The sequence below is a fragment of the Crocodylus siamensis genome, chromosome 9 (genome assembly GCF_052110815.1).
Source record: "Crocodylus siamensis isolate JL-2025a chromosome 9, ASM5211081v1, whole genome shotgun sequence".
NCBI lineage: Eukaryota > Metazoa > Chordata > Crocodylia > Crocodylidae > Crocodylus > Crocodylus siamensis.
This window is the reverse complement of record NC_143403.1, coordinates 55,027,825-55,040,168: the sequence shown is the minus strand read 5'-3', so window position 1 is coordinate 55,040,168 and position 12,344 is coordinate 55,027,825. Positions and strand designations below refer to the sequence as shown.

The 12,344-nt window shown below is 47.7% G+C and overlaps 1 protein-coding gene across 1 annotated transcript in view; it reads left to right on the top strand.

Moving 5' to 3' along the window:
• GCN1 (GCN1 activator of EIF2AK4) overlaps window positions 1-12,344 on the top strand; it is a 71,365-nt gene that overhangs the window by 17,140 nt on the left and 41,881 nt on the right. The window contains exons 17-22 of the mRNA XM_090062383.1: window positions 7,837-7,912; window positions 8,081-8,240; window positions 9,244-9,433; window positions 9,570-9,694; window positions 10,020-10,198; window positions 10,383-10,476. Of these exons, the coding sequence (XP_089918509.1) occupies window positions 7,837-7,912; window positions 8,081-8,240; window positions 9,244-9,433; window positions 9,570-9,694; window positions 10,020-10,198; window positions 10,383-10,476 (824 nt within the window). The remainder of the gene's footprint in view (window positions 1-7,836; window positions 7,913-8,080; window positions 8,241-9,243; window positions 9,434-9,569; window positions 9,695-10,019; window positions 10,199-10,382; window positions 10,477-12,344) is intronic.

The following is a 12,344-nucleotide window of genomic DNA, read 5'->3' as shown; positions in this document are numbered from 1 at the left end:
GAGAACAGACTGTTCTCTGTCAGCATCTAAATTAATTGTTCATTTTTAACGTGAATTAATTGATTGCCAGTTACCTTGAGTTATCAAACACGTTTTAAAAAGTGGATATAGACGAAAGATGATTGTGGATAATCTATATCAGTTAGGATGTTATGCAAACCTTAGTGTAGACAAACCCAGAAGAGGAGGCCTGGCGAAGGAAATGGGTGAAGTGATGGAAGGTTGAGGAAGAAAGAAGGTGGGAGGATTTGCAAGATGTGTGGAGGAGGAATACAGGGAAAACAGAACATCAGTTGGATGCTAACTTATAATGTGTGCTGTCTTTGTTCTGCCTTTTCATATTTAAAGATTAATTGAAAAGCTTTAAAAATCATTAATAGAACGTGTGCTTAGATAAAAATTACCAACTACCTTTAAAGTGAAGTAGCTGAAAATGAACTGATTTATTAGTCTGCAGAGGTGAATGTGTTTATCTTTGTGTAGGGCTATGAAGACATAAACATAAAACATTTACTTTTCCCTTACTGCTATCGAAGTTGAGGATTCAGCATTCTTTCCCTGACACTTTTCCAGTAGCACTATGGAGAAGTGCTGTATTTTTGACCTTGTCCATGTTGGGAGCAGACCTGCTCATACATACAGCTGCTGTTTGAACATGCCTGTGCCTAAGTGGGGCTAGAGCTGTTTCTCTGAGTCTATATGAGAATGTTGTTAAACATCCCATTACTAATCATGTAAGCTGAAACCTTCAGCTAACCAGTTTCAGTTGCAAGCCATGTTTTGTATTTTCCTGGATACCAGAAATCCTATTTGTGCTGTGCCCAAGCGCCAAGACCTCTAGCTTCCCCTCCCATCTTCTGTCATATAAAGCTCTGTATTACTGTATTTGCTTGCATACGAGATGAGTCCCCCCCCCCCCACCCCAAATCAGCACCATTGGCATGCAGGAAAAAGCCTCTTGCCTTATAATCACTAAATACATTGTCTAACACAGGGGTGGGCAATTATTTGGGCTGGAGGGCTGCTTACCAAGTTTTGGCAAGCTGTTGAGGGCTGCAAGGGTAGCCGCACTTCTGGATGGGTGCCCCACCCCCCTGGTTGCCATCTTGTGACCAGAATTCACACCCCCTAACCCCTGCCAACCACCAACCATGGCCACATGGTTCTCAGGTGCCAATCTCTCCCCTTGCCCCCAGAAGTACTCCTTTTTCAGGAAGGGGTTTTACCATTTTGGAACCAGAAGAATACCAAATTATATTCTAAAAATCAAACATCTACAACATTCATTAATTTGATTAAAAAAAATTGTAGTCCTGATTCACATGCATATTTGTGTAGTGTACATAGAGGTGATTGCACAATAGCTTAAAATGAAGTCTTACTCTTGTATATTGTGGGGGGGATGGCAGGCAGAGGGGTGTGGGTATAGGTTTGTGGGTGTGGGGGAAGGTGTGGGTGTGTTTGTATGGGGTTTGTGGGTGGATGGATAGGTGTAGGGGTGAGGGAGCATGTGGTTGTGTGTGTGTGTGTGGATATGGGGAGCGTGGATGGATATGGAGTTTGTGGGGGGCTGTGTGTGGGGGAGGGTGTCTGAGGTGTGGGGGTATACATCTATGGCAGTGCAAGGGGGGATGTGGGTCCATGTGGATGGTGAGGGGTTGGTGTGGGACTTGCCTTATGCACGCACACACGCACGCACACACACACACACACACTCTCTGTCCCTCCCTCCCTCCCTCATTACACACACACACACACACACACACTCTCTGTCCCTCCCTCCCTCATTGCATGCACACACACACTGTGTCCCTCCCTCACTGCATGCACACACTGTCTCTCTTTCTCTCTTTCCATTCTTCCCTCCTTTCCTAATTGCCCGGACAAACGCACACACTCACACTCACTCCCCCTTGCCCTTCCCCTCCCCCCTGCTCCTGGCCCTGGGATACTGGCACAGGCCCCATGCTCCAGGAGCCATGTGGTGCTGGAGCGGGCAGCACGCAGGTAGGGAAGCGGTAAAAGCAGAGGCAGGTATGGGGGAGTGCAGGGCCAACACTGGTGGGGGTCCAGGGCAGGGTGGCAGGAGCGCAAGGCTGGGCTGGCAGGGGCTCTCTGGAGCCAGACTGGCTCCGTGCTGTCACTGCTGGCACAGCCCAGTCTGGCTCCATAGAGCCCCTGCTAGCCCAGGCCCCATGCTCCTGCTGCTCCACCCTGGCTGCTGGCGTAGGCCCTGCACTCCCCCCCAGCTGTTGCTGCACTTCTGCGTGCCTGCTTGCTGCCACTCCCCCCCGCCCTCCACCTGCCTCTGCTTTTACCACATTCCTGCCCACCTGCCAGTCCCTCTGGCACCACATGGTTCCCAGCTGCATGGCTGTGACTGCAGGACTCAGCAGGAGCCTGCCCCGAGGACTGAGGCAATTGCCCGCAGTCCTCCCCTGTCTCTCTCCCCTACACTCTTATCTGAATTTCCCTGTCTGGCAGAGGGAGGTGGGAATAGCCCCAGGGTCCCAGGTCAGAAGCCTCTGGCTTCTGGGTTGGTGGTGGGGGAGGCAGGTGCAGGGAAGGGCTGGGGGTGGGGAGCAGGGCTGGGTGGGCCTCACTGCTGGGTCCTGCTGCCGACTCCCCCTGGTTCCTACTGCCCCTGGCTCCTGTCATCTTTGACAGGCAGCCAGGAGCAAATTAATATTAATTTTTTAGGGGCCCCGCAGGCAGAATAGAATGGCCTTGTGGGCCAAATCCTGGGCCGCGGGCTATATTTAGCCTGCCCCTGGTCTAACATGAAACTGCGGCCAAAAGCAGCACGTGCTCAGCAATGGAAACCAACTATGATGTTGATTAAATGCAGCCAACACTGATCATGACTATAAAACACCTGGCCCACATTGGGCAAACATGCTGATGGGAACTTTTTCTTTTGGGTGTGTGTGGCCCTTAAAAAAGTGTTGGGGGCAGAGGCCTTCACCAGTGGGGAATGAGTACTGGGCCTAGAGGGTACTGCAATACTAGGCTGGTACTCAGTGAGCCTGGAGCAAGCTCCAGCACTTTCCTGTGGTGCCAAAAATGCTGATGGGAATCTCTTTTGGCCCTTAAAAAAAAAAACTGGCATTGGGCCTGAAAGTGTACTGCAAAACCAGGCTGGCACCAGGAGGGCCAGAGCCAGCCCTGACATCGTCTCCTTAGTGCCAAAAATGCTTGTTCTTAACCAAAAGACCAATAGGCTAATGGGAGCCTACCACTTATACTTTTTGGCACCCCCCCAAAAAAAAATACTTCTACCAACCTGGCTTGTGACTGCTGTGGTTCACCTGACAGTCCAAAACAAACTTTTACATTACACCATCCTCATTCCTATTACAAAACCTCACAGCATGCACCTACTTTCCCACACATCTGCTTCCCTGTCACCCATAATATTTTTGTGGGGGCGGGGAGTATCAATCTATAGATATATATAGTTACATATCCTATCTCATGATCTTTCCATCACATACCTTTAACCTCATTAAGAAACCTGTGCATCCATTCCAATAAACGCACCTCTGCCCCCACCCACTGCCCTTTCCTAACCCAGTCTGACTGCGACCTCAGATCAGACATGGTGACCAGCTGAATTTAAGCATATTAGTCAGTGGAGGAAAAGAAGCTAACCAAAGTTCCCTCACTAACAGCGAGTGAACAGGGAAGAGCCCAGCGCCGAATCCCTGTCCTGTGGTGGGGCATGGGAAATGTGGCATACAGAAGACCCACTCCCCAGTGCAGCTCTTGGGGGGCCCCAAGTCCTTCTGATCAAAGCACAGCCCGTGGACGGTGTGAGGCCGGTAGCGGCCCCTGGCATGCCGGGACCGGGTCTTCTCCGAGTTGGATTGCTTGGGAATGCAGCCCAAAGTGGGTGGTAAACTCCATCTAAGGCTAAATCCCAAGACAAGTAGGCAACAAGTACTGTAAGGGAAAGTTGAAAAGATCTTTGAAGAGAGAGTTCAAGAGGGCGTGAAACCATTAAAAGCTGAGGTCCGTAATTTGATTTTATTTTTTTCTTAAAAGAAAAAAGTATTTATATTTTCCAGGAAAAACTCCTTCACAGTCAGGGTGTCCAGATTGTGGATTAAACTCCCTCCAGTGGTGGTGCAGTCACCTGCCCTGGAAATCTTTAAAGGAGACTGGACAGTTGCCTCACTGGGGTTGCTTGACCCCAGTTGTCTTTTCCTGCCTAGAGCAGGGGGACTGGACCCGATGATCTACAAAGCCCCTTCCAGCCCCTAGCAATCTGTGAATCTATGAATCAGAGTTCCTTAGTCCAAGCCCTGATTTGGGATTTACATTCTCAGTTCATTCACTGTCCTTGTCGCTGTCGATGTTGCTGTCACTTACACAGCTGCTGATCCTGTTGTAGTCCTTCTTTCTGTCTCTAGGTCCAGTTGTGTCACTGGCCTCTTTGTTCTCCCTGTCCACTTCCCCTCCCTGGGGGGTCTTTGAATAGCCTTTGCCAAGAGTCCCTTTGCCAAGTGAAGTTGGCCGCATCTTCTGCGTCCTCTCCCACCTCTTTCCTGTAGTAGGACTGGAGTTCACTCCGAAACATTTCTGTAGTCTGTTTCCTTGAGCTCCGTGCGTCTGTACGCCAGTAGGTTTCTACATTGCTGCAGGGCATGCTTGACTGATGCAGGGTACCAACTGGTCAATGTCTGGCATCCCCCTGCCCTGGTCTGTTTCTTCTTGTACAGAGTTTTCCATGCTACCTTCTCCCTTCTGGATCCCTAGAGGAAAATTAACATGGCTCTCTGGATTCTGTGGGTGATACGTTTTGGAGGGGGGAAGACCAGTGCAGTGTACAGAAGCGCTGGTAGCAACACCGCCTTCATGAGCGCCACACGCCGCCCCCCCCCAATGGAGCGGTGGCGTGCATGCCACAGACTCGACCTCTGCTTCACCTTGGCCTCCTTTTTCTCCCAGGCCCTCCTGCTCAGCTCCGGGTTGAATTCCACCCCAAGAATCTTGACCCCCTCATGGGGAACTGAGACCCCCCAGGGGTCAGGGCTAGGCAGGTGCTTTTGCTCATGTTGAGCTCGGCCCTAGCTGCCACATTGTAAACCCATGTGCACTACAGGGCTCTTTCTACTGCACAGCTATTCTGGCACAGGATGTTCAGATCGTCCATGTAAGCCAGGATCTTGGACTCTTCCTTGATACCTTCAGCAATCTGGACTATGTGCATCCCGGGGTCCTGCCTGATGTGCTGGGCCAGGGATTCAGTGGTGCAGATGAACAGAATCAGGGAGAACAGGTTGCCCTGGTGGACCTTGGACTCTACCACGATCCGCACATGCTGTTGACCAGCACCTCGCTGTTCATGTCTGCCTACAGTGTCCTTATCCAGCCCATTCACTTTAGTGTCTTAAAGAGAAACCGATGTGACACTCTGTCATAGACTTTTTCAGGTCCAGGTTCAGTACAACCACCTTCTGCCCTCTGTCCCATTCCAGCTGGAGCACGTCTCAGTTGCAGCAGGGCTCCGTGGATCTGGCGTCCTGGTACTACACATGACTGCTCCTCATGGATTATGGAACCTAGGACAGAATTAAATCGCTCAGCCAAGACTTTGGCCAGCAGCTTATGGTCAAAATTCAGGAAGGTAATGAGCCTCCAGTTCCTCAGCCCTTCCCTTGGATCTTTCTTGTGCAAGAGATCACAAGGCCCCGATCCATCCCTGCCCCCAGCTGGCCCTCCTGCAGGCACTTTGGAAAGAGCTCCAGCAAGTCGGGGGCCCACCAGGTCCCAAAAGACCATGCAAAACTCCTTGGGTAGGCTACCCGACCCAGGAGTCTTACCAGTCTTGAAACCTGGGAGGGCTTTCTCAGCTTCCTCCAGTGTCCACTCTTCCTCCAAGCGCTGCTGCTCACCTTCCCCAAGGAATAGGTTAGTGTAGCCCACCTGAATAAAACATATGGTAGTGGTAGTGCCCATTAAGCATAGTTCCCCTCAGTACCTACTCTTTGCAGTCATTGTGAGCTATTACACTAACTACTTCTTCACTCCCGCATCTGAGCTGTGCCTTTTTTTTTTTTTTTCCCATTTCCAGTGATTCTTGTTTCATCACCAGTCTTAAATGCCTGACAAACATAACAAAATGGGGCTCCAAAGAGTTCACTCAGAATCCCTCTGGTGCCCCTTCTCTCAGCCTAGTGCATATGATTAGTGTGGCCCTGCCCTGCATGAGATGAAGCCGAGGTTGCCTCGTGCCTTACCTGCATATACATTTTTGGAGCACCCCAGGACTTGTGACAAGAATACCTGGTTCCAGTCATGGGTGGGGGGCTAATTAGCCCATGGATCCTTTGTGGGGGGGTATCTGAAGTGCACACACACAGTGAGCAGTGCTAAACTATGGGGTCACCATGGCTTGAAATGCTGTTGACTTTGGTGGAGCCAAGCCCAATGAACTATACAGTAAATCATGTCTTTGGATAAGATTATTGGAGACTGGGCAGAAGTGACAAGTGCTTACTCTAAGGGCCTTATGGCTAAGGGCAAGCAAAACTTGGGGGCATTCAAACCCCAAGCCCCTGGGTTTGGGCCTGCAAGTAGGATGCCTGCCAACGGATTTGGAAACATCTGAAGCCCCAGGTGTGGGTGGAGGATATTTCCCGGTGGTAGGGTCACTTATGGTTCTGGACTCTTGGATTTGGAATTAGTTTTGGCTAATTTGGCCTTGGATACAAATTTAATTTAAAAAGTTTCTCTTCAGATCACATCTAAACACCTGGGCCTGGGGCTTGCACATAGGATACTTGCCTGATTTTGGGAGTATCCCAGGCCCCAGCCCACTGGGTCTGGGAGGGAGGATACTTGCTTGGTGGTAGAGCCGTACAAGCTTAACAATTGAGTTCTGCTTAGTCAGATTTTGGAACTTGACTGTTGGGCTTTGTCCAATTGAATTTGGAACTGACTTGGCCTTAAACAAGATTGTACTTTGTCTAAGCAGGTACAAAAGTACTGCTTAAAAGTGTGTTTCTGGAATACCTGTGCTGGAACTTGCAACAGCTTCAAAAAATAGCATGTATTAATTTTGGCTGAACTAAGTATATGGGTACTATATACAAATTGCTATAGCTGTGACTAATTTCAAGGCTATTTCAAATTTGCTCCTAACTTCCATGTGCTCAGGGAGGGCAGGGCCTCACAGTAAGGAAAGGGCTGCCAGGGGAAAAAGTTAGGTGGAAGCAGAGAGCAAAGGGGCTACCTGACCCCTGAGATTTAGTTTCCCTGCTGTAGCAGTAGTAGGGGATGAATTCAAAGCAAACCTCCAAAAATTAGATTCTATACCTGGAAAATTATAATAAATTTATAAAATTTCCATATATAGAATCTAATTAATGGGGAGTTGTCTTCTATTTGAGTAAATATGATAATGCAAAAACAAGAGCTTAGTGATAGCAGAGAACCTGAAGACAGTCTAAATTAGACTAAGTTAGATAGCCTGGGCTACTGTATGGAGAGCATTATGTATTCTCAGTTTGAATTCCACTTAAAACCTGTGTTTTTGAATTTGCCTGGAGCTGCATCAGACAACTACCAATACTAGGGGCAGTGCAGCAGTCCATATGAGATCTTTTCAGTTCTGTACCCAGCTATTAAATGAAAATGGCTCTGCTCACACAGATCAGGAACCCTATTTGGTCACACTTGCTTTTTGTATTGTCATCTTTTACAAGGGAACCACAGAATTTGGGTCCCAACAGGTAAGGATGGATTGGTGTTCTTCCTAGATAAGCTGTTCTCATGTGTACTGTCCACGAGCCCTCATGCTGTTTCTGTTAATTGTCTCATCTCTCTCTTCAGCCATGCATACAGTCTTACAGCTGACAGAGCGCCTCCTCGTGGATCATGCACAGCGACTCCCTGAAAATAAAGTTCAGTACGTAGAAGTCATCTGTTCAGTCCAACCTACAGTTAGTTTCCTGAAGTCCTAACATATGCTGGGCAGGGGGGCTGGGACTTTGCATGGGAGGTGGGACTTTTTGTATCTATATGTCTGAGTCACTGCCTGACTGGTCTTGCCAAACCTGTTTCTTTCTGTTTGCAGACTGTATTATCGGGCCCTTGTTGCAGTACTGCTGAGTCGGACCTGGCATGTTCGAAAACATGCCCAGCAGGCTGTTAGGAAGCTCTTGTCTTCTCTTGGAGGGTTCAAGCTGGCTTATGGGCTGTTGGAGGAGCTGAAAGCAGTTCTCAGGTCCCATAAGGTGAATGATTATGGAATATAGTCCCTCTCAATTGGTATGCTGAACTCCTGCTGATAAAGCATCTGGCTGTTAGTGTTGATACATGGTGTGATGTGAAAAGGAGAACTCTGACTTTTTTGGTGATTGCATATTAATGATTTCCCCATAAAGCCACTTGTACTACACTGTCAGAGCTGCCTGTATCAGTAGCTGCAAGCTCTCAGATCATTCACTTTCTATCCTGTGGTTCATTGCAGAGATGAAGACTACAGCCTTCTATGTGCTTATGTCCTTTCACCTTGGTAGTTACCTGCTCTTTTCTCAGTCTCAGCTGGGAAGCCAACATTCTGTTTCTTAGTTTTCTGGCTAGTAGCAGGCCATAGCTATCAGTTCCAATGTCCTGTTCAGATTGTCTGTAAATATTATGAAATATGCATATTATGCAGAGAAGGAAAAGGATAAAGGAAAAGAAAAAAACAAAATGGCACAATTCTATTGCTAGACTGGCACCATACTTAGAAAATAGATTGAATTGCAGATCTAAATACTACTCTTGGAAATTGCAAAAGTGCCTCTCACTTTCAGAGGTGTTGGGCTCCTAAGTCCTTTGATCACCCCCTCCGCAAGTCAAAGATGCAACCAAGTTGCGTAGTTTTGGTGTTTTGTTTTTTGAAAGGTGTTGGCTTAAGTTACAAATTGGATTATTTGCTATAGTGACTTTCTCCAGAGTCATCCTCTAGGAAGGGGACTTTTTTTTTTTTTATCCTTCTTTTTCCTGCTCATAAAATCCAAAATAACCTTCATGTTTCCCTTTCCTTTACTTCACTGTCAGTTCTGGGCTCTGATCACAGCATGGTCATTTATCCCTTCTTTTCCTTTAATCTGCTGATTCTCAAAGTTCTCCAAGGTAGTTTATTACCTGTGGTTCCAATATGACTATTTGCACTAGGGGAAAATTGTGAGTAGCACAGCCCTGGAAGACTTAGTTACTTTGCCAGCCTAATTGCAAATGCTGTCTGCTCAGGTGCTGCCCATTGAGGCTCTGCTGATGGAGTCTGGAGAACTTTCTGAGCTGGGGAAAGCATATGTTCCCCCCCGAGTCCTTCATGAAACACTGTGTGTGATCTCAAGTGTGGCAGGGCTGGAGGTGGATCCTACTGAGACAGAAAAACTAGCATTGGAGATGCTGCTAGTGAGCCATCATCCCTCCTTAGGTGAGTGAAGGGACAAGATGCCTGCAGTGGCCTTCAAGTAAGAGCTTCTTGTGGTCCATGGAGTTTGGTTAGTTTGCTTAGCAGTTGGCTTTGCATTTATTATACCTGGGTGTTCTTCCCATAATCCTCTCTTTAGTGGTGGTGCAGTCTGGGCTTTGGCCAGCCCTCCTGATCAGGATGAAGATAGACCCCAAAGAGTTCATAACCAAACACCTGGATGAAATCCTACCCAGGATCACTACCCAGACTCCCATGAACCAGGTGATTGGCCTTTGCTTTTCTTGAACTATCCCTGAAGAGATCTTGGGGCAGAGACAAGGGAAAGAAAGAGATGGAGTAATCTCTGTGGTGGCCTGGGTGAGAGGGAAGATGTGTAGGGATGGGTAAACTCCTCCTGTAGAAAGCAGATCTTGTGAAAGCAGAGACTGAGTTCCAAGTCTGGGTGAGGTGTCAGAACCCCCAGCCAAGGAGTCCTGTCTCTCAAAAGGGTAGCCCAGAGGAAAAAAACTTTTGGGTCAGCCCAGCAGGGCATATATTTTTCAGACCATTTCAGTGAACACTGACCATCATTGTTTTTCCTTGGTAGTCGGCCATGAATGCAGTGGGATCTCTCTCTCTGCTTTCACCTGGCAGAGTGCTCCCTCAGCTGATCAGCACCATCTCAGCAACTATGGAGAACCCAGCTCTGCACCATGTGACTCGAGAAGAATATGCCATCATGAAGACCCCAGAGGGGGAATTGTATGACAAATCTATTATCCAGAGGTAAGTAGGACTCTTGATGCCATATGTGAATGGGAACTCAGAGGCTGGTTTTCAGTGGCTTCCAAAATTGTAGTAAGGAGGTTTGACAGCTTCTTGGTAGCTGTGGGATGTCCTGGATTTGTGAGCAGGAAACTTCTTGGTCCATTTCAGTGTGCTGATTCCTCTGCATGCTTTCCTTTCTCAGTGCTCAACAGGATAGTATGAAAAAGGCCAACATGAAGAGGGAAAATAAGGCTTATTCCTTCAAGGAGCAAATCATTGAGCTGGAGCTGAAAGAGGTGAGATAATGGCTGCAGGAAAACTCAGTGCTGAAGGCTTTAAGGGGCAGGTTAGCTCATCTGTTTTATTGCATCCATCTGGTGTGTGTGAGGTGTGTGCGCTCACATGCATGTGTGCTTACATGCATGTTGTAGCAAAAATTCTGTAAAATTTTTGAATGCCTAAATATCAACTGTTATTACACTTGCTGTAAGTGGCAACTTACTGTGTGCCCTTGTAATGACATGAGCGTGTTTACATTGGAACCAGTATGTGTTGTCTGTGGAAGGGTCTTTTCCCTCGCCACCTCTTAGTAGATGCATATTGTATAACAGTCTATTAATAGGTTCTCAGTAGACATTATCACACAAGAAGCTTGCATCTTGGTAGCAACTTGCAGATCCATTCTGACTATATAGAATAGGGCTGTCCTGTTTCTCTGTGGTTGGGGACCACATGCTGCAGGGACCATGGTGTCTCTGGCACTGTGGGCTGTGCCATGCTGCCACACCCTACCCGGTCCTGCTCCCTGGGAAAGGGGCATGCAGCAGAAGCTGGAAAAGGGGAGCCCCAAGACCCCAGCTTCTGCTGCAGCTGGAGCAATAGCAGAGGTGACATCTGGGCGGGAACCCAGGGGTTGCTTATTAACCCCTGGCAGGCTGCATGTGACCTGCAAACTACCAGTTGGACAGCCCTGGTATAGAATATGTTTTATGGTTTTAGAAAGGTTTTTGAGGGGATTGTTTTTTGTTTTTTACAAGGGTTGACTTTTGTTTGATATGTGGAAAGCAGTGACCTACCTGTTTGCTATAGGAACAGGATGAGTATCTGATCTGTCTAGCTATTGGATTTCAATACCCTAGCTAGAGCACCCCTCCTTTCCAAAAAGTTTATAAACTTGACCAACTTACAAACTGTATGAAGCGTCACTTTAGCTATGTCTGGATTGAAATATTTTAGCTTTTATAACGTCCAGTGCCATATTGCACAATTGAACTGTATTGTGCTGGAAATTAAGAATATTGTGTTGGTCATAAAAATTTCAAAAAGAATTTGGATAGGTGAAATAAAGCCATCTGAACTGAATTTTGTCCAGTATATCATGGTTGATTTTTCTTTGTGCTTATGAAAATGTCAAGGTGTCTTCCAGGATGTCTCATAAAAAAGACAGCAGCACAACTCTCTGGTAACATCCCCTGTCAGTACTTCAGTAGAAACTAGGAGGACAACATATTCCATTGGGTGGACACCAGTCCGACACCTGAATGACCTGGGTTCTGTTCCATCTCTGTCTAACCTCAGCTGGTGCATTTAGATCCTACTTTAATGCAAGTAATACGTGAGGGAATAACAAGGACCCAAATAATAATGCTGGGTCCTTGCCAACGAATTAAATGGCAAAGACCTAGTCAGTACACTTCTGGATTCTGCAGAAGTCAGTGAACAATGCTGCTTGTACATAGGGAAGTGCTAAGGTAAGGGAGGGTAGGCAGACCTCTTTGGCCAAGCTCAGAAGGGGACCAGCTCAAACACAACTAGTGTGAGTGAATTTACCCTCAGCAATAGTGAAACATTGTCATTGGAGTTAAGTGGAATAAATAATGGTGCTTAACCTTCTAGCCTTGCAGGCTAGATGAGTGGTGGCAGGGTTGGTCCATGGGCCTGATCCAGTGTGAGAACGGTCTTTGGGGGTGATCCGGCATGCCAGTCTGGCCCTGCGCACTGGATCTGTCCGTGCATGTCAGCATGGCACCATGTTGGCCTGACCCTGTGCACTGGATACAGCTTCAGAGTGACTTCATGCTGGCCCAAGCACATGTCGACACAGGTTCTCCCCATATGGCCAGCAGGGCTCTCCACTGGGCTGGAAATTTGGCATCGGGTAATG